This window comes from Bombina bombina, chromosome 3 (assembly GCF_027579735.1).
Source record: "Bombina bombina isolate aBomBom1 chromosome 3, aBomBom1.pri, whole genome shotgun sequence".
In the NCBI taxonomy this organism is placed as follows: Eukaryota; Metazoa; Chordata; class Amphibia; order Anura; family Bombinatoridae; genus Bombina; species Bombina bombina.
Window position 1 is genome coordinate 844663394 of NC_069501.1, and position 23088 is coordinate 844686481.

Here is a 23088-nt window from a genome sequence, read left to right on the forward strand (position 1 = left end):
AACAAGTATTGGCTCGTACAAATAAAAAAGGAAATGTAGGGAAATGGCCTATGAAAAACAATTGCAGAAACAATGTTTTGTATTCATAACGTTTTTTCACATTCTACTGGTTTGAAATGTAAGTATTGTAATTACAATTGGCTAGATTACGAGTTGTGCGTTAGGGTAAAAAAGCAGCGTTAAGAGGTCCTAACGCTGCTTTTTTACGCCCGCTGCTATTCCGAGTGTAGCAGGTTTAGGGTCACCCCACACTTCTTTGGCCTTACCGCAAAACGACTTACGTAAACTTCGTAAAGTCTTTTTTCTATGGGACTTCCATAGCGCCGGTATTACGAGTCTGTCCTGTGAGGCCAAAAAGTGAGCGGTACACCCTACCCTGTCAAGAGTCCTAACGCATTTAAAAGTCAGTAGTTATGAGTTTATGGTACAACGCCATAGCATAAAACTCATAACTAAAGTTCTAAAAAATACACTAACACCCATAAACTACCTATTAATCCCTAAACTGAGGCCCTCCCGCATTGCAAATACTAAAATAAAATTTGTAACCCCTAATCTGCCGCTCCGGACACCGCCGCCACCTACATTATATATATGAACCCCTAATCTGCTGACCCCAACATCGCCGACATCTACATTATATTTATTAACCCCTAATCTGCCGCCCCCAACGTCGCCGCCACTATAATAAACATATTAACCCCTAAACCGCCGCACTCCCACCTCACAAACATTAGTTAAATATCATTAACCCCTAATCTGCTGGCCCTAACATCGCCACCTACCTACATTTATTAAACCCTAATCTGCCGCCCTCAATGTCGCCGCCACTATATTAAAGTTATTAACCCCTAAACCTAATTCTAACCCTAAACCTAACACCCCCTAATTTAAATAAATCTAAATAAATATTACTATCATTAACTAAATTATTCCTATTTAAAACTAAATACTTACCTGTAAAATAAACCCTAAGATAGCTACAATATAACTAGTAGTTACATTGTAGCTAGCTTAGGGTTTATTTTTATTTTACAGCCAAGTTTGTATTTATTTTAACAAGGTAGAATAGTTATTAAATAGTTATTAACTATTTACTAACTACCTAGCTAAAATAAATACAAAAGTACCTGTAAAATAAAATCTAAACTGAGTTACACTAACACCTAACACTACACTATAATTAAATAAATTAACTAAATTAAATACAATCACCTACATTAAATTAAATTAGCTACAAAAAAGTAAAAAAAAAAAAAAACCACACTAAATGACAGAAAATAATAAACAAATGACAGATATTTAAACTAATTACACCTAATCTAATAGCCCTATTAAAATAAAAAAGCCCCCCCCCCCCAAAAAAAAAAAAAAACCTAGCCTAAACTACCAATAGCCCTTAAAAGGGCGTTTTGCGGCCCATTGACCCAAAGTAATCAGCTATTTCACCTGTAAAAAAAAATATACAAACAACCCCCCCAACAGTAAAACCCACCACCCACACAACCAACCTCACAAATAAAATACTAGCTAAAAAAACCTAAGCTCCCCATTGCCCTGAAAAGGGCATTTGGATGGGCATTGCCCTTAAAAGGGCAGATAGCTCTTTTGCCACCCAAACCCTAATCTAAAAAATAAAACCCACCCAATACACCCTTAAAAAAACCTAACACTAACCCCCTGAAGTTCGACTTACCGGGAGACGTCTTCATCCAAGCCGGGCTAAGTTGTCCTCCAGACGGGCAGAAGTCTTCATCCAAGCCGGGCAGAAGTGGTCCTCCAGACGGGCAGAAGTCTTCATCCAGACCGCATCTTCTATCTTCATCCATCCAGCGCGAAGCGGGTCCATCTTCAAGACATCCGACACGGAGCATCCTCTTCATCCGACGACTAACACAGAATGAAGGTACCTTTAAGTGACGTCATCCAAGATGGCGTCTCTTAGATTCCAATTGGCTGATAGAATTAAGCCAATCGGAATCAGCCAATAGGATTGAAGTTCAAATCAGCCAATAGAATGCAAGCTCAATCCTATTGGCTGATTGCATCAGCCAATGGGATTTTTTCTACCTTAATTCCGATTGGCTGATAGAATTCTATCAGCCAATCGGAATCTAAGGGACGCCATCTTGGATGACATCACTTAAAGGTACCTTCATTCTGTTTTAGTCGTCGGATGAAGAGGATGCTCCGCGTCGGATGTCTTGAAGATGGACCCGCTCTGCGCCGGATGGATGAACATAGAAGATGCCGTCTGGATGAAGACTTCTGCCCGGCTTGGATGAAGACTTCTGCCCATCTGGAGGACCACTTTGCCCGGTTTGGATGAAGACATCTCCTGGTAAGTCGATCTTCAGGGGGTTAGTGTTAGGTTTTTTAAGGGTGTATTGGGTGGGTTTTATTTTTTAGATTAGGGTTTTGGCGGCAAAAGAGCTAACTGCCCTTTTAAGGGCCATGTCCATCCAAATGCCTTTTTCAGGGCAATGGGAAGCTTAGGTTTTTTTAGCTAGTATTTTATTTGGGGGGTTGGTTGTGTGGGTGGTGGGTTTTACTGTTGGGGGGGTTGTTTGTATTTTTTTTTTTTACAGGTAAAAGAGCTGATTACTTTGGGGCAATGCCCCGCAAAAGGCACTTTTAAAGGGACATTATACACTAATTTTTTCTTTGCATAAATGTTTTGTAGATGATCTATTTATATAGCCCATAAAGTTTTTTTTTAAATAAATGTATAGTTTTGCTTATTTTTAAATAACATTGCTCTGATTTTCAGACTCCTAACCAAGCCCCAAAGTTTTATGTGAATACCGTCAGCTACCTTCTCCAGCTTGCTCCTGTTTGTTTAAAGGGTCTTTTCATATACAAAAGAAGGGGGAGGGGGGGAGTGTCTTATTTGCCACTTGCAGTGGGCTTTCCAGCTACCTTTTCAACAGAGCCAAACTGACAGCTTCTAAGTAAATTTTTAAACAGTTTTATACTGGATTTTTATATCAGTATCTGTGCATCATATTCTTTATAGTAGTGTCTATTACATGCAGTTATATGAAAATGAGTGTATACTGTCCCTTTAAGGGCAATTGGTAGTTTAGGCTAGGGTTTTTGTTTTGTTTTTAATAGGGCTATTAGATTAGGTGTAATTAGTTTAAATTTCTGTAATTTGTTTATTATTTTCTGTAATTTAGTGTTTTGTTTTTTTGTACTTTAGCTAATTTAATGTAAGTAAATTGTATTTAATTTAGTTAATTTATTTAATTATAGTGTAGTGTTAGGTGTTAGTGTAACTCAGGTTAGGTTTTATTTTACAGATAAATTTGTTTAGATGTATTTAAATTATATTTAAGTTAGGGGGTGTTAGGTTTAGGGGTTAATAACTAATATAGTGGCGGCGACGTTGGGGGCGGCAGATTAGGGGTTAATAAATGTAGGTAGGTGGCGGCAATGTTAGGGCTGGCAGATTAGGGGTTAATAATATTTAACTGTTTGCGAGGTGGGAGTGCGACGTTTAGGGGTTAATATGTTTATTATAGTGGCGGCGACGTTGGGGGTGGCAGATTAGGGGTTAATAAGTGTAGGTAGGTGGCGGCGACATTGGGGGCGGCATACTAGGGGTTAATAAATATAATGTAGGTGTCGGCAATGTTGGGGGCAGCAGATTAGCGGTTCATAAGTATAATGTAGGTGGCGGTGATGTCCGGAGCGGCAGATTAGGGGTTAATAATATACTGTAGGTGTCAGCGATGTCGGGGGAGGCAGATTAGGGGTTAATAAGTGTAAGATTAGGGGTGTTTAGACTCAGGGTTCATGTTAGGGTGTTAGGTGTAGACATAAATTTTATTTCCCCATAGGAATCAATGGAGCTGCGTTACTGAGTTTTACGCTGCTTTTTTGCAGGTGTTAGACTTTTTTTCAGCCGGCTCTCCCCGTTGATTCCTATGGGGAAATCGTGCACAAGCATGTTACACCAGCTCACCGCTGACTTAAGCAGCGCTGGTATTGGAGTGCGATAATGAGCAAAATTTTGCTCAACGCTCACTTCTTGTCTTTTAACGACGGGTTTCATAAAACTCCTAACACCAGCGCTGTAGGTAAGTGAGCGGTGAGAGAAAACTGCTCGTTAGCACCGCACAGCCTCTAACGCAAAACTCGTAAAATAGGTGAATGTATGTATGTCCCTTTAAAGAGACAGTTAACACCTTGAGATTTTAATATAAATAGTAAAGTTACACATAGTTAAAACAATATTGCTATTTACCATTCTTTATTTTTCCTCCTTTTCATGTGATATGGCTCTTAAAATTGTGACATTTCTAATTTTCTGAACTTAGCATACTTTAGAGAAAAAATATGTAATGTGGTTAGTTTTGTAAATAGTTTGCATTCATCTGTATGGGTCTCCTTAAGCTTTACATTTTATAAAACATATGAATAATGTTTTTACCTCCAAGTTTCACCATCGTGCCAAACTAAGCAGTCATACACAGGACCCGGGTCACAATATTTTTTTTCAAATGAGTTCAGCATTTCCACTTGACTTTGCAGATCTTCCTTTATTAATTTCCCTATCTTTAAAAAAAAAAAAAATTCTTAAAAGAATGAAATTCAAGTCAGTTACAGAAAGAATACCATAGTTGACTTATAAAACCATGTTGCATGATTATAAGAGTGTCCAATACAGATCAAAGAACAATAAAAATGAATTACTACTCGTGGCTAAAAGTCTACATAGAATTAAAGGGCAAAATGGTCATGATAAATATAAAAGCAAAACTAAATTAAAAAGGTAAATCACTAAAAATGTCGTGTCTTACCTATTGCATTACTCGTTTTCTTTATTTTCTTTTAAAGGGATACAGTTTCATTTCTAGTATAAAGTACAAATGTGCTTTTCTTGCTTTCTTTTTTTCAATTAAGTACCTTTTTATGAAGCCCTTGGTCAACCCCTTTATTTGTATTTATAACATTAAGTACGGTGTTGATAATCATGGATTTCATTATCCAAGCCGTTTATTGTTTTGAGCATTTAATCACAAATCAAGTCATAATAAACTTTATTTTATTATTTATCAAAACAGTAAATCATTTATTTTTAAACAGCATTCAAAAAAAGTAGATTGAGTAAAAAACTTTTTTCACGGGGCGGAGCCTAGCAGCCCAGGAGTATGGCCGCACACTAACACGGCTCTGAAGACCTAACTGTTGCAAAAACAACAAAATGGCCAATAATCGACTCTAATACCTAACAGGCAATGGGGCAAACATTCTGACAGCTCTTAGAAACTGATAACACCAAAAACACATTTGATCCGGGGCAAATAAAAAAAAAAAAAAAAAAAAAAAAAAAGACAGCCACCGCAACCCAATAAGGCGAAACCACGTGGCAGGGCACTGCTAACATCCGAGGCTGCACAAAAGTACACGCTGACCAAATACACGCTGACCAAACCGACAATAGCTAAAAATTAATACCTCAAACATACCGACCACAGCGGGATAGACCGGTCCAGCGCATAGAACTGCGCGGAAGGATTTAGGAGAAGACTGTTTGTCACCCAGGACGCAGTGAAAGGTGAGAAAAATCATAGGCCTTATCTGATAAGACACTGATATACAGGACCAAACCACCGGATAGCCTAATTTGTTAATAGCAAGGAACAACATAATATAACCGACAAGGCCCTAACCTCAGCAATACATTTTCACTTGCCAGTGGGATATTGACTGTAAGAACACAGCCACAAAAAATACAGGCACACATCGGTTAGTGGGATGCCCTGTAAGAAAGCACAGAAGGCTGATAAACAAGCCCAGATGATAACTATGAATCATTTGATGAAGGCCCAGACCCCCGCCGCACCTATTGAGCAACACAGCGAGCAGGACTCACAAAGTGATATAAGGCAAGAGCAGGAGAGAGACAAAGATGCAAGTCACCCCAGCTCCTCCAACATCACTAGAGAAGATTTAAAGACACTATTCTATCCTCGAAAGAGAACATTAAGGAAGTACTGTCAGAGGTGAGGGGTCTATTCAGTGAACTTAAAAAGGATATATCCCAGGCCAACAATAGAGTGGAAGGCTTGGAGGGGGTGCATGCTGCCATGCACTCCGAAGTGCAAAGTAATACACATACCATCTCCCAGCAAAATGAAGCTATTGCGTTCCTACTTGACAAAATTGAGCATCTCGACAACCGTAATAGGAGAAACAATCTTCGTATCAGAGGTATTCCAGAAACAATCTCTCCTGCATCACTGAATGGCAATCTACAGGATCTTTTTAGAGTCATTAAAGGCACACCATCTGTTTCAGATATTCATATTGAAAGGGCACACAGAGCACTGCGGCCTAAACCGCCTACCAAAGCACCGCCTAGAGATGTCATTGTGCGCTTTTTAAGCTTTTTGGATAAAGAAATCGCAAAGGGGGCAAGGATGAAGGCTCCCATTACACACGCAGGGTATGCCATTCAGATTTTTGCAGACATCTCACCTACTACACTGCAAAAGCGCAGAGAACTTGAGCATATCACAGAAAACCTCAGAAGTCACAAAATCCCTTACCGATGGGGCTTCCCCATAAGTATAATCACTAATAACAATGGAAAGACAGAGGTTTACAGATCCGAGGAAGACCTGCAGGGCTTTTACAAAGCACTGAGCATCTCACCTAAAGACCAGCAGGCTAACAAAGCTACGCTTTGTTTTGTCTGGGTATATCTTAGTTAAACTTTTCATTGTCAGACCTAAACTAATCTCCATTATAGATCTAGGTTTACATTTAAGTTATTGTTGTTGGTCTCAAGCCCATTACGAACACCCCTGGCATCGCCTAGATATGGTGTCAGCTCGGATGACAGATTAAGGCACGCATAAAAGTAGGGGGGAAAATTATTTAGATTAGACAAAGAAAATAGATAATATCTCCCTGCTGGATATTGCATAGTTCGCATAACCAGCACGTATAACACCAAGATATGACTTTATGCCATATCAGGCCCCATTGCCTTGTTATTTAATCATTGGCCACCTTTGTACAGCTTTTACTTTATGATACTACCTTTGAATAATGCAACATAGGATTTCATTCCCCATAAATTGTTGCACCCTCAGCACATAATCCCACAGAGATTATTATCAGTACATTCCTGGAAAATTAGGGGTTATAGTGATAAACTAAGAGGTCCGGGTTAGGATACCCTGTTGATTGTTATTAAGAGACATACATATTACTTCTCATTTTTACATTATTGTGTGACCAGATTTAGAATAAGACACGCCACATGCTTTCTCTTTCACCAAAATACCAACTTCCCTTTCCCTCCTTGCTTCCCTCACCCCCTTCTCTGCCCGACATATTGATGCTTAATACGATCAATAGGCATTACGCAGTGGGTGCAAGGGTTAACAACACTCTCCAGTCTGTACTAGACGTAAAAGAAATGCCCAAAACTCCCCTTTAATGCCACCCACACTAAACTAACTACAATATCTAAGCTGCCACCACTTAAAATTTATTAAAGGGAAAATCCTAAGAAAAAAACGAGACTTGCACATTAACTCTCTGAATACAATTTAGCAGAAAATCATCTAAATTATACAGTTCTAATATTCCAGTCTCTTTCAGTAACATGGTTCAATTATTAGACAAAGGCCAACACTTAATAAAGGAATGATTTATTATGCTAAAAATATTATGCACAATGCATCATTAATAAAATGTTGTTACAAATACAATTACACACAGCAAACCGGTTAAAATAAAATGAAGAAAATAACAGACCTAATACTTTCCTAGCTTATAAGTCTGCCCCCAGGGAGATGGGCAAGAGAAAATGGTCACTCATGCTGTGGAAGCCTCCCTTGTAGAATGAACAATCTTATAGTTAAAAAATAAGATTCTTATACCTATTTTCCAGAGATCAAGTTGCCTGACCACACCCTCCTGGGCAGGCTAAGAAACACCCCTGTCTTTATGACCTTCAATAAACTAAGTTTTTGCCTGAAATTATAGAACCCATTATAATTTCTGCTAGGTAAATCTATTTTCAGATATACTGACCGGCAATCTCTTCCTTACATTGTGAGCAACGGTTTGATACCAGATATGACAGGGTTGTCATATTTCCCTTAATTTAATGTCATAACAGTTTTAAACACATATATACATTATACCCATGTCCCATAATTGACCTTATCAGTTTCTGTGACTGAGGCCCTGTTTTCTATCATGCCCTCTGCTGACAGTCTGAGCCATAAAGCTCTATCCTGTGTATACTACAAAGCATTTATGAGGCTTCTGGAACTTCAAAGAAACACAAACAAGCACAGGACACAATTCTTCTTGAAAAGCAAACAACTATTTTTAGTTCAAAAACAAAACCGAATTAACCCCTTAGCAGCTAAATCCTGAGGTATTCGTGACACCTATAACTATAGTAAACAAGTATTTCCCTAATCTGGCACAAAAAACGTTTATGCGCCAACTTTCGAATAAAATAATTGACCATAGGAAGGGCCTGCTACTCTTGGAGGGGGAGGAATGTGCCACTTGACCCCAAAATAGACACTCACGGGGGATCTTCCTCCATACCCAAAAGGGACATTAAAAGCATTCTCAGCTCCGCGAACTGACTTTACTTGATGTATGGCGTATACTACACCCGGACAGAACAGATTATACTTTCTATTTGCACCCACACAACACGTACTCACGCATCGACTATATATTGACAGATGCTTTGTGCCTTGCCCTAGTAAAAAAAATATATATACACCCCATCACCTGGTCGGACCATGCTCCAGTATCTTGCATGATCAACTGGCCTGATAAACCAGTCTCCCCATTCCAGTGGAGGCTGGATGATTCACTTATAGACCACCCGATTGTCGGGTAAGAAATAGAAAAAACACTGACAGAATACTTTCAGATTAATGATAGCACTGAAACAAAATACACTAACATCTGGGAAGCGCACAAATGCATAATCAGGGGCGAATACCTAAAACATAAGGCCATTCTCAATAAACAACACAGAGTAAAATATGAATCATTGCTAAAAAAAACTGCAAACACTAGAACATACACAAAAACGTTCACCCGAAAATAGCTTAGCATTAAAGAAACTCACTAAGGTCAGAGTGGAGTTAAATAAATACTTACAGCACAGCCAACAGAAGCAAGCACACATTCTCCGCCAACATTACTATGAGCAAGGGAATAAATCGGGCAGGCTTCTAGCAAGAACAATACGGCGCAAACAGCTCAAACAACACATTCACTCAATTAAAAACAAAACAAGTCAAACTAAAAGTGATAGCGTCTCCATAGCAAACACATTCAAAACATACTATAAATCACTGTATAATCTGTCAGGAGAGACTTCAAAGCATCATGAGCATGAATCCAAACTTAAGCACATTACACAATACCTAGATAAAGTGAACATGCCAAAATTATCGGAAAAGCAATCTCTCAAACTAGACTCCCCCATAGAAGGTAAAGAAATTTCAAAGGCAATACACAAGCTGTCTACAGGTAAGAGCCCAGGCCCTGACGGCAATGGAGCCAAATACTACAAGAAGTGTGTAAATATGACTCCGAAGCTACATTTACTATTTAATTCCCTGGAAGACACCGGAGGATTCAGTAAAACAATGTTAGAAGCACATATAGCTGTTTTGCCGAAACCAGGGAAGCCACTGGATATCCCACAGAATTTCCGTCCCATTTCTTTACTGAATACGGACGTGAAAATATTCACAAAAATTCTGTCCGAAAGGCTTAACCCACTACTCAGTACGGTGGTGTCTCCTGATCAAGTGGGGTTTATTCCTGGTAGGGAGGCTAGGGATAATACCTTAAAGTGATACAACTTTCGTCGTACGCACACCACAATAGACTACCACTCTCCCTTATCTCGACAGATGCCGAAAAGGCTTTCGACTGGGTGGACTGGAATTTTCTCAGGGCCGCACTGTTGAAGCTAAATATTGGACAGATATTTATAAACAAAATCTTTTCTCCATACTCAGAACCCTCCGCTAGGGTCAAAGTGAACACAATACTGTCTGAGCCTTTCAATATAAAAAAAACGGCACCTGACAAGGATGCCCTTTATCACCCATTCTCTTCGCACTCTCAATCGGAGTGCTGGCCCAAAAAAAATCAGATCTAACCCGCACATCAGGGGTGTTCAAATTAAGACGTTGGATTACAAACTGGCAATGTATGCTGACGACATCTTACTCACTATCACAGATATAACAAACTCTCTGCCTCCCCTATTAGAGACCATTCTAGAATATGGAACACACTCGAACTTCCATCTGAATCTGACGAAATCGGAGATTTTAAATCTATATACCCCAAACAAAGTGGTAGAACCCATAAAAGAAATAGGCCCCTTAAGGGTCCAAACTACACATTTAAAATATTTAGGAATTCGGGAGACACCAAAACTCTATACACAGAAAATTATAAAACACTACAATCCAGTATAGTCAGGGACCTATCGTGCTGGAAAAGCAAGCCAATTTCGTGGGTAGGAAGAATACACGTGGTTAAAATGAACATACTACCCCGGGTTCTCTACATATTACAGACACTACCAATACCACTTCCGAGAGACTACATAATACAACTGCAAAGACAAATAGAACAATGTATCTGGGGTAGGATGAAGCCAAAGGTGTTGAGACAAACACTATACAGGTCAAAAAAGACAGAGGGGGACTGGGTGTCCCGGACTTGATGAGATACAGACTAACTACTATCATACAGAGACAAATAGACTGGAGTCACAATCTAGCCTACAAGCTATGGGTACAATTGGACAGAAAAATATTCCAAGTACACAACATGAGTTGGTTGGGGTGGATGCACCCCGATCATAGACCTCAAAACATTCGGGACTACCCTGTAGTCGCGGAATTCTTTACCCATTGGGACAGGTTGCTAGCCACGAGTACACACGTATCATCAAGACCATCCCCACTAACTCCACTGAGAAACAACCCTGAAACACCATTCATCCCATCTCTGAAATATCCCGCAAATTACGCCCCCAAAACTCCTAAACATACTTGGAGAAACATTATAGATCAGGGAGGACTACTTTTGAAACAGAAAATACAGGAAAATGAGGAGGGGATATCCTCCTCATGGATCACATATATGCAATTATCACATTACATACGAACACATAAACAAGCCCGAAACCTTACCAGCGAATTAACAAGATTTGAAAACTTGTGTTTTACACCCAACCCCCCTAGACATACAATCTCAGCCCTGTATGAGATTCTTCTGGACACAGGCCCGGATTCTCTCCCCTCTTATACTTACAAGTGGCAGAGTGACCTGGGAACAGACATTTCTATAAAAGAATGGAATAAGATCTTTGCCCACCATAAAAGAGCCTCGATTTCAGCTAGAGTTCAAGAAATGAATAACAAATACCTGTCCAGATGGTATTTGACCCCCCCTGAGATTGCATAAAATTTACAGAAATGTCAGTGATAAATGCTTGTTGCATATTTGGTGGTCATGCACCAAGTTGGGGGGTTTCTGGGAGAGCGTAATCACACATATAAACACAACATTGGCATCTCAAATACCAATAACCCCAAACACTCTGCTCTTTCATAGATTATCGATCCTAAAAGACGAACTCAAATTAGCACTCCTATGCATTATGATAAACAGTGCCAAAATACTTATCCCACAAAGATGGAAATCACAAGAGACAATTACATTATCCCAGTGGAAAACTCAGGTGGAGGACCTACTTGCTTTAGAAAGATACCACTACTATAGGACTGGCAGGAGAGATATCCATGAGCTGATGCTCATGAGGTGGAATACTACTAAAACAGGGTGATGCGGAACACATATATGTGACTCCTTGGTAAGGAATACGATACACTCCCCCCAAACCCTTTTCCTCCTTTCTTTGTCCCCTTCATGTTTACACTCCCTATCCCAATGGTATTACCAATTATCCCACTGCAATACAAACAGGAGAGATATGGTACAAGGTCTTAAGGTCACTGGTTTACACCTTTATTTTAGGTATATACCTATTTAATTTGTTACTCTTAATGTACTTACTGATTTTATTGTTATGGCACAAGACATTCAGTCAAAATGTACCTCTCATTGTTATATTGTTTTATGGACTTTGTCTGTCAGTTCTGCATAACTATACGAGAAGAGAACATTTACTCTGAGGAATAATGAATGTATGGACTACAACGTTTTATTTTTCTAATTGTTTATGCGTTATGAGGGCAGATCACTGTGTTGCCACACAGACTGAACTGTTATTCTGTAATATCTTTTCAACTACTTTCAATAAAAAAAAACAGAAAAAAAAAAAAAACTTTTTTCACACTGACCTTGTCTTGTGTATTAGAACTTGCATCATATTCATCCTGTTTCCTGCATGCTTCAGCAAGTACTATCCTATGCGTGGGATCCCACAGTTTCTCCTTACGCTCTTTCTGAAGTAATGAAACAAACAATACAGTCCATGAAGTGTATTTTACAAGAATAGATTTCCTCAGTGCATGTAATCTCCCCAATACATTTCAAGTTCTGTGCTATAGAAGTTATGTAAAAAACAAAAATCTCCAGCCTCATGAGAAATCAAGGGCTGCTGTCTCTAAAATTGTCCGGCCAAGAAAGCCATACCGACTGACAGCAATTCAGAAAAACTAAAGCTTTATAATATAACTTGGCACATTTGTTGAATGGCCACATGATTTGAGCAGCCATATGATTATATATCTGATTATCTATTGTGTGTCACTGCAATGACTCGATTACTCTGAGTTCTGGATGCCTGAGAGCACCAGGGGACATCTATCTCCTGAGATAGGGTACTCTTACAGGCAAGTATGCATGCATACTGTGCACACCAGTACACACGCTCACAGACACGTATTTTCTCTTCTGAGGGCCCGTCAGGAGCTATGCTACAGTTTACATACACTCCAGGCATTCTGCCACCCTTACGCACACGCCACCAGGCATTCTGCCACCCTTACGCACACGCCACCAGTCATTCTGCCACCCTTACGCACACACCACCAGTCATTCTGCCACCCTTACGCACACACCACCAGGCAAAATTGCAACCCTTACACACACAAGCATTCCTTCCCCTCTTAAAAAACATCATCAGGCGCTCTTCTACTCTTACATGCACATTTAATCAAAGGTGCCCTACTATTTTTATGTACACCCACCAGATGCTTTTACCTTCCCTGTACACTCCCTCAACCACTTTCCAATCTTTTACATGAGCATCTCCACGAGCACACACAATCGGTCTAACAACCCTTACTTGCAAATCACAGACCTTCTATTCTTACACATACCCCCAAGAACTCATCAACTTATGCACACCCTATATCATGTTGAAAAAAATGTATTAAGTGTCATATTTTACACTAAAAATGCATTCTTTTGCAGTTGTATTGGTGCAGAAAAAAAATAAAACTATAGAAATTTTCTATGTTAACATAAAGCTTCATTCACGAATGAAACCAAAATGGACAGAACAAAATTATGGAAATATGTCTCAAATTCAGTGGTAGAAAAGTTCCTCCAACTACTGGAACCCAAGAGCTCAATGCAATGGATACAATGCATTTAAAAGAAAACAAATAAAAATGTTATGCATCACTTACATGTAGCGATCTACCATTATATCAATATGATAAACATATGCTTAGTTTTTACCTGGAGTCTTTCCTTGAGTGCTTTTGGATAAAAGTCAAATCCATTTTTAATACCAATATGGAATTGACCGGTAGGGTTTATCCAGCTTGTGGGAATCTACAATTAAAACATCACTTGTTAATATTCAATATTATTATACAGAAATAATTACTTTGTGTGTGGCAATTATCGGTTTATTTATAAGTTGAATGGTGCCCTCTAGAGGTTAATAATTAGTAGGCGATTACTTTTTATGGTTTATAGTACAATAAAAACATGTATATGATTAACAGTAAACTGCAGTAAGATTCTGCACAAAGAATCTTAAAACAAAAGCTAGAAATAAAAACTTAACACTGTTTGCATATCAAGTTCAAGAAACAACAAACAAGCTGTTGCCTTTAAGCTAGGGGTTGAAACCTACATAATCAAACATCAGGGCAAGCAATAATGTGTAAAAATAAAACCTTTATGGTTAAGAGAATGCAATTTTAAAAGACTTTACTTCTATCAAATTTCTTTGTTTTCTTTGTATTTCATTTATAGAAATATGTAAAATTTCTGGCAATGAAGAGTATGTGTATTCGCTATAAAAACTGCATGTATATTGTAACAATCATGGATGTGTGAACAAAGGAAAAACATAAAAAGTAGTCTTAAAGGGCCATAATACCCAAATGTTTAAACACTTTAAAGTGATGCAGCATAGCTGTAAAAAGCTGACTAGAAAATATCTCCTGAACATCTCTATGTAAAAAAGAAAGATATTTTACCTCAAAAGTTCCTCAGTAGCCACCTCCCATTGTAAAAGATTTCTAAGCAGCATTTTAGTGTGTCTGTCCTGGGACAGCTGAAAGGATGAGCCTCGTGAACTCTCATGTTATTTCACCAATCAGGTAAAGGAAGCTTACTATGAAATCTCATGAGAGTTAAGTCAAATCTCATGAGATCACAGTAAGAGTTCCTGACCTCAGCACTGCTGATGCTGATTGGCTGCTGTTCATTTCTTCATTATTTTTTTTTTTTTTTACCTGCAGCTGGGAGCAGATGAAGTATAACTTTTTACACAGAACTTACTCTGCTGAGCTGAGGAGATTGTGAGGTAAAATATCTTCCATTTTTATATAGAGATGCTCAGGTGATATTTTCCTGTCAGCTTTTTACAGTTATACTGCATCAGTTTCAAGTGATTTAGCATATGAGTATTATGTCCCTTTAACTGAGAAAAACATTTTTGTTTGGAAATATCACTTGTGCAGGAAAGTCATTTTGTGTGACCTGGAAATGAATCAAACCAGAGAGGATCACTAGTGGACTGAACACAAGTTCATGTGCAATCTTAGTGGTGAAGTCATCAACATGCATATTTGGAAAAAGCCAAAAGAAACCTCAAGGACGTACACACGCACAATTACTTTGAGAGACAATGGCAGCAAGAGTCACCGGAAACAAAATTACTGGTAATTAAATCAGGGTAACATGCACGGCAGAAAATGAAATAACTGTCAGAAGTTTAAAAAGAAGATTAGGATCCTAAAAATAAAAATGGAGGACACAAGAAGAGGCTGAAAAGAAAATATATTTCTAACATTTAAACATGTCAGCATCCAGAAGGCAAAGATATGCGATTGATTGTAATAAAAGGAACACTCAAGTCAAAATTAAACTTTCATTTTTCAGATAGAGCATGCAATTTTAAACAGCTTTCTAATTTACTTCCATTAACAAAATGTGCACAGTCTTTTTATATTTAGACTTTTTTTTGAGTCACCAGCTCCTACTGAGCATGTGCAAGAATTCACAGAATAAGCGTGTATGCATTTGTGATTGGTTGATGGCTGTCACATGGTACAGGGGGAGTGGAAATAGACAAAACTTTTAAAATTGTCAGAAAAAAAAAAATCTACTACTCATTTGAAGTTCAGACTAATTACTATTACATTGTCTTGTTATCTTGCATTTGTTGATTATGCAAATCTACTGTGTTGACTGGTCCTTTAACAAAACAACACATTAATATAACATGCACCGACCATCTAATCAAGGGTGCCACTGTTTTAAAACGTAGGTTACATAGCAGGTATCTGAAGGAGATTGGCTGCATATGACTAAGAGATAGGCAGGGAATAACCTCAATGCTATCCTGATGTAATGTATTTAGTGTTTATCGCCTCTTTAAAAAGGGACATGAAACCCAGATTTTTACTTTCATGATTCAGACAGAGCATACAATATTTAAAACTTTTCCAATTTACTTCTACTATCAAATTTGCTTCATTTTCATGTTAGTCGTTGGTAAAGAGTTATCTAGAAAAGGTAGTGTGCACGTCTGGAGAATTTGAAGACAGAAAGCTTCCTTGTCTCCCTTTAAGCAACACAACAGTGGATTCTATTTTAAAATAAACAAATTTGCAACTATTTTGGCAACATACTGGAAACAGGGAGGTGTACAAACATTACAGCAACAGAGAGGCAGATTAAAGGGACAGTCAAGTCCTAAAAAAAAAAAATTTCATAATTCAAATAGGGCATGTAATTTTAAACAACTTTCCAATTTAATTTTATCACCAATTTTGCTTTGTTCTCTTGGTATTCTTAGTTGAAAGCTAAACCTAGGAGGTTCATATGCAAATTTCTTAGACCTTGAAGGCTGTCTCTGCATTTGACAGTTTTTCACCACTAGAGGGCGTTAGTTCATGTGTTTCATATATATAACATTGAGCTCATGCATGTAAATTTACTGAGGAGTGAGCACTGATTGGCTAAAATGCAAGTCTGTCAAAAGAACTGAAATAAGGGGGCAGTCTGCAGAGGCTTAGATACAAGGTAATCAAAAAAGTAAAATGTGTATAATTACTGTGTTGGTTATGCAAAATTAAGGAATGGGTAATTACGGTATTATCCATATTTTAAAACAACAAAAATGCTGTGTTGACTGTCCCTTTAAGAACATTGCAAGAAAAGATAAAACAAAAAAGGAATTTTTTATAATCCTATAGTAACTGAATGAAGAGACAGCGGAGGCACTTCTTTATATCCCCTACATCTGTTGAAATGGATGATGTGATCATGCTCTGAATAGTGACATCATGTACAAAGGAAGTACTGAGAGGCAGTGCCACTTCCTCACTGCTAGCTGAGGAATAGGGAAGCGTTATTCTGGAATATACAGTATATCTCTGTGCCTGCATCACTTAGGCAGGGACATGAGCTTTTATTTTTTTACATTCCATTTGGAGTAACTTATCAGGATATGATATGCAACAATCCCAGCATAAAGACCGCATTATTCTTAACACTGATTTTAAGAAAGAGGTTGCATAGTTTTCCAAATTACATTTCAAGGAAAGGAGACTGTATACATTTTTTAACTACATATAATTAAACATTTTATATTATAATCTCATAAGCAGCACTATAGTTGCATTAGAGCATGCATTTTTTTTTATAATAATTGCCCTGTAATGCAACATTGTAATGCAAAAATAAAGTGGCCTTCTTTGTTACAATATGTTATGTCTGCATAAGTGCCCGTAGCTAACTAGGACCTAGTTTCCATTGCTGTTGGAAACCACTAGTTTACAAAAGCAAAGAAAATTAGCCATAGGTGTTTATCCCCACCATAAGGGTCACAAGTATATGATTATATATATATATATATATATATATATATATATATATATATATATATATATATATATATATATATATATATATATATATATATATATATATATATATATATATATATATATATTCAGGGTAAAGATAAGAACTCACTGGATTTAAATACAACAACTATTTTATAAGGCAGTGACGTTTCGGGGCATTCACCCCTTCCTCAGACAACGGGTTGTCTGAGGAAGGGGTGAATGCCCCGAAACGTCACTGCCTAATAAAATAGTTGTTGTATTTAAATCCAGTGAGTGCTTATCTTTACCCTGATTGAATATCCTGTTTAGCACCCTGAACTGTGTTTGGGTTGGCGAGTGAGAGTGCACTTATTTGGAGCTGTGTATATATATATATATATATATACACACACACACACACACAACAAAGGAACGAGGACCAACAGGACCAAGTGGGTTTATTCAGGCTTGGGTGGTAAATCACACAGTGGTGTACAAGGTTAGGGGATGCTGATCTGACACGTTTCGCGCATGCTCAATGCGCTTCATCAGAGATCCGACAATAACGTAGGGCTGAGCACCCTTCTGTTGCTTTCCCTTACGTGCAAGGTGGTTATAGAAAGTTACTGTACTATTTTTTGTATACACTGGTGGCTACTAATTTGTACCAACTGTGTGCGAGCTTTGGGCTTATGCATATATAGTGTGCACGCATATTTGCCTCAGGCGAATAGAATGTCTACGTACAAGAGACTGATGTATGAGCACTGTATATAAGGCTTATACATATTCACATGTTTTTTATCCTCCTTTGAATACTGTATTCAGAACTTTGGTTTCCTTCTTAAAAAAAAAAAAAAAAAAAAAGGAGGGCACTGCTGGTTTCAAATATCATGTCATGGTACTTATGTGTGTGCTCTGTGTACCATGCCAGTGCTGTGCTGCTCACCTTATGCTAAGGATAGACATGTAACTCGATAGAACAGGGAAGGGCTGTCCATTTTTAGCCATTTTGGTCCACTTTGGGACGAAATTGAAATTGCACATTGAACCAGATTTAACCCTTTTTTTTTTTTTTTACCAAACAGTAAGTCAAGTAATAAACTCAAACAGCAGCTCTTGGCTGGCATCAAATTTGAAAAATGCTACACAATTTTACCTGAAAATAAAAGGCAAAAAAAATGAAATAACCAAAAATGTCATTTTCGTCCAATATATATATATATATATATATATATATATATATATATATATATATATATATATATATATATATATATATATATACCCATTTAAACACATTAGAGCTACTGAACAGGACACAACGGCAATAGGTGGCAACACAAATATGCTATTTCTAAATGGCTTGTATCATGTGACAGACATCTACCAATCACAAAATGCAAAAACTGAATTCCTGCACATAAACAGTAGAAGCTGGCGTCTCAGAAAATGTGCATATAAAAAGATTGTGCATGTTATAATAATGGAAGTTAATTGCAAATAAGTTGTTTTTTGCATGCTCTATCTGAATCGTGAAAGCTTAATTTTGACTTAAGTAGCTCAAAGTCACTAAGTTAGTGTTATGCACTCAACTCCCTTTAATATTATTTATAAGTACTATAAGTTGTCTACATGTGGTCGGTATTATTCTTGAAAATATTAAAAGCAGCTTTGTATGCTTTATTTGGCATGGATTCCCAGTGAACAACCGCTGAGTCTGTAGAGTACTATTAGTATGGTTGACCATAAATGATACTAGGTTGAGAAGTAAAAACATTTGATACGGTCATTGTTATATAGATAACCAATGCACAGCACCCGTCCCTTAACTATAATACACCTTAGCAGTTATCTATTTACCATTTACAGTAGCAAATATAGATCCCCAACAATGCACACAGAATGGTACATTTTACCTTCACATGACATATTAATTTGGTGAACCTAGTATAGTCAGACAGTTTTATAATAATTTAACTTAAATTTATATATATAATATATATAATAAAGGATTTTGAAATTGCTATGCATTGATAAAATGACAAATCATAGATTTTAAGTCTTCAGATGAACCAAATATTCTACTAGTTATTGGTGTTTCACATGCCACTTGCATTTTCTGTTAGTAATTTAAAGATAATGGATATGAAATTCTACAACTGTATTACGAGTATTATTTTTTAGTGTAGGAACTGGTAGGATGATTACAATATGAACAAAGAGGGTGCATGAATAATACTGTTTCACTTTGTGATATCAAACACCTCAGGACATTTCCATAATAAGTATTCATCAGGAACAACACATGGTTGTTTTTATTTTGCAACAAGATCTTGGCAATGACTGTTCAATTACAATTAGTTTGCATGGAAATCATTACAACAATGCATAACTTATGAATATAACCTTCAGATCAATGTCTATAAACAATGGTCTGTATTTAATTATTCAAATCCAGATCACTTGTAGTTACCATAGGAACCAAAGATGGTTTTGAGTGGTTCACTTGGCGATCATATTTCCTGATTAGAAAGAGCTGTTTTTAAATGTAATGTTATTTTAATTTGTCGTCAATTCTACTTTTATACTTTATTTTCAATTCTAATTCTGTAACATTCTATTCTGAGATACAGACATGTTGCCATGGGAACCAAAGAACATATTGGACACTGATGACATCATTACTAGCATCAGCATCATAACACATGTATTTTGTGCAGGATATAATCTGACAATAAATTGTTCAAGACCTATGAGTGCAGTGTGGATGTACAGTCATTTTTGAAAATGTGCGAATATTTGACATTGACATCCAGGCAGCTAACCTTATAATGCAAATGGAAATACTAAATATGTGAGGGTTTTTATATAATATTCTATTTGGCCATGTTTCAGTGAAAACAATGTATCAAGAAATAGGATAGATACAGTATTAGAGTTTATATTGTTTTAGATAACACATGATTTATAGTCTCTTTTAAATGTTGGTGATATTTATGTGTACCATTTTAACTGGATATATTATTTATGGTTAAATCCTGTAGGAGTAAAATAAGGAAAAAGGTGTTAGAATTTAGTACTTACTTTTAGGTTTCTTCCAGACAACCCTGTTATCACTCCATCTTTTGGTTCTAAAACTGTAGAGGTATTTACATCTCCACTTCCAGTTGTATCTATTATATCAATAATCTTGGGCTTCCCGTCAGTTGTTTGCTAATAAGAATAAAAGGCTTTTTTAGTTATTGAAACTTAAACTTACATGTTGCGTGTATTGTCATTATACATTTTAGACATATTAGCCATTATTGCAAACACTTAAATGAATATATGTTTTCTTTAGTATGGCTATAATTGCCAAGCATACTAGTGTTTGTTTTTTTAATGCTGCGATTGGCACCACGTGCGCCAACTGTTACTTACACTGCATGAACTTTGCCTTAAGAATACCCACCAATCAGTGCCTATTCACCTGCAGAGAGAGCATGTGCATGGCTTCTTTGTGCATGTTGCATTAAAACAGCCCAAGCATACTACGGACTGCCATGTCCATTTAATATCTAAGCTAGTTACTAAATCTGAGTTTTTTAAACAAAAATTCTAAAAATCAAGAAATTGCACCCTGTCAAACTATTTGTAAAATATAGGTAGTTGCCCCCCCCCCCCATGAACAGACAAAAATATCTGGCTCCTTATACAATTTTGCAATTATAAACTTTAAGTTTTAAAGAATTTCTAGGTACAGGTCTAGCAGAAATGAAATAGAAAATGCCTTTAGTAGACATAAGTTATATTATTTTTAGAAGCCATATTTTTTGTACAGTTGTCATGTCTAGGAAAATTAAAATGGAAAAAGGGCAGCTGCTACCAGCTGCCAGAGTGCTAAGTCATCATAAGGGACGTAAGCCAGGAGATACTCCGTTCTTCCATTACTGGTTGCAGCTCTCTCCAACATGTACAGAGTTAAAAATGTCCCCGAGTGGAACAATTCTAACAACAACAAAAAAAGTGTCATTTTTTTATACTTTACACAGTAAAATGAGAAACCATACATGGCTGTTTCATAATGCAATAGTGCAAATGCACATCTATGTATGATACATTATATAGTAAGGGATTTCCTTCTACCGTTATAATCACAGCACAGTATAAATTAATGATAATGAAACCCTAAGACAGTATTCTCTGTCCTTCCTGGTATCATAGTGTTTGGCGGCTGCAGCTTGGCTACCTGCATGCCAGGAGCACCCGGATCCACTCCTGTATCAAGCACTGCAATAAGCACTCCACGCCCGTCATATTGCGGGTAACGCCCGAGAAACGATGATGCCCCGGTCTCTTTTTTGGGCAAGAGCCCATGAAAAGGAAAAGGTTCCTCTGCACCGGCAGCCATCATCATGACGAGGAGGACAGGAAGCCACTACGGAAACAACACTGGCTACACTACGATTCCTAGAGACAGCCAATCACAGGCTGTACATGAAAGACAATCAAACCTTACTAGTGGCAAAGCTGCCGTCAGACATGATAGTGTCTGGCAGAGTGCTTATTCATATGGGAAAAAATGTCTTTAGTATGTAACTAGACCTAGATCCACGCTTTACTTTCAGTTTCTGCTCGTTTATATTAATATTACATTTTCTATTTATTGCATATGTTCTAAATTAAAACATATTCATTAACAAAACATTTAAAAATTACTTAAAAACGTCTATAAAATTGTGCAATTTGTCCAAACCTTAAAATGTTCCAATGTATTAAATTGAAAATTGAAGCTTTCGACCTCTAATTAATACTTCTATACATTATAATTGGCATAAAAGTGCAAATAGTAAGATGGGCTAATACTCTAAAACATTTTATGACTGCTGTGCGAATGCTAGGCCTGAAACCACCCACCAAAAATGGGTTAAACAATAAACACCCAGTTAAAAGGATATTAAACCCACATTTTTTCTTCTATGATTCAGACAGAGCATGCAATTTTAAGCAACTTTCTAATTTTACGCCTATTAATTTTTCTTTGTTTTCTTGGAATCTTTATTTGAAAAGCAGCTAAATATAGACAGCAATCAGCAAGCACTACCAGGGTGCTGAACCGAAAATTGGCCAGCTCCCAAGCTTACATTCCTGCATTTTAAAAAAAAGATACTAAGAGAACGAAGAAAAATTGATGATAGGAGTAAATTTGAAATTTGCTTAAAATGATACTCTATCTGTAGGCTTACTAGACGTCCCAGTTTGACTGGGATTGTCCCTGTTTGGAGGCGCTGTCCCAGTGTCCCACCCGATTGTTCATTCTGTCCCAGTAGGGTTGCCACCTCCAGGTTTTGAATCGTGTCCGGGTTTCAGACTGCCTGAAACCCGAACACATTATTCAAAATGACCGGACTGTGAGTTTGTGGCTATGGCTCTCCAGCATTGTTGGATGCTGATACTTTGTTACATACAGCCCTGCTTAGCTTAACATTCGTGCCCTTCAAAGTTCACATTTAGTAATACAGGCTGAGTGAGCAGCATAGAGTTTTTTAATTTTGTAGTACTGCTACTTTGTTTATTTTTCTAGGAATTTGACCACACCCCCACTGACACCGCGCCAGGTGGTCCCAGTTTCACCTCTAAAAATGATGGTAAGCCTATCTGAATCATGAAAGAAAAAAAATAGGTTTAATATCCCTTTAAGGGGCAATGCACTTTCGTTCTTGAGCTGGTGAGCCAATCAGTAGTATCATATGTA

At 37.4% G+C, this 23088-nt stretch overlaps 1 protein-coding gene across 1 annotated transcript in view; it reads right to left on the reverse strand.

Annotated features, from left to right (window-relative positions):
• Window positions 1-21764, reverse strand: part of TPP2 (tripeptidyl peptidase 2) — a 217732-nt gene extending 195968 nt beyond the window's left edge. The window contains exons 1-5 of the mRNA XM_053705476.1: window positions 21583-21764; window positions 20439-20567; window positions 13741-13836; window positions 12393-12497; window positions 4436-4560 (exon numbers count right to left, since the gene is read on the reverse strand). Of these exons, the coding sequence (XP_053561451.1) occupies window positions 4436-4560; window positions 12393-12497; window positions 13741-13836; window positions 20439-20567; window positions 21583-21750 (623 nt within the window). The 5' untranslated portion in view covers window positions 21751-21764. The remainder of the gene's footprint in view (window positions 1-4435; window positions 4561-12392; window positions 12498-13740; window positions 13837-20438; window positions 20568-21582) is intronic.
• Between the last annotated feature and the right edge of the window lie 1324 nt (window positions 21765-23088).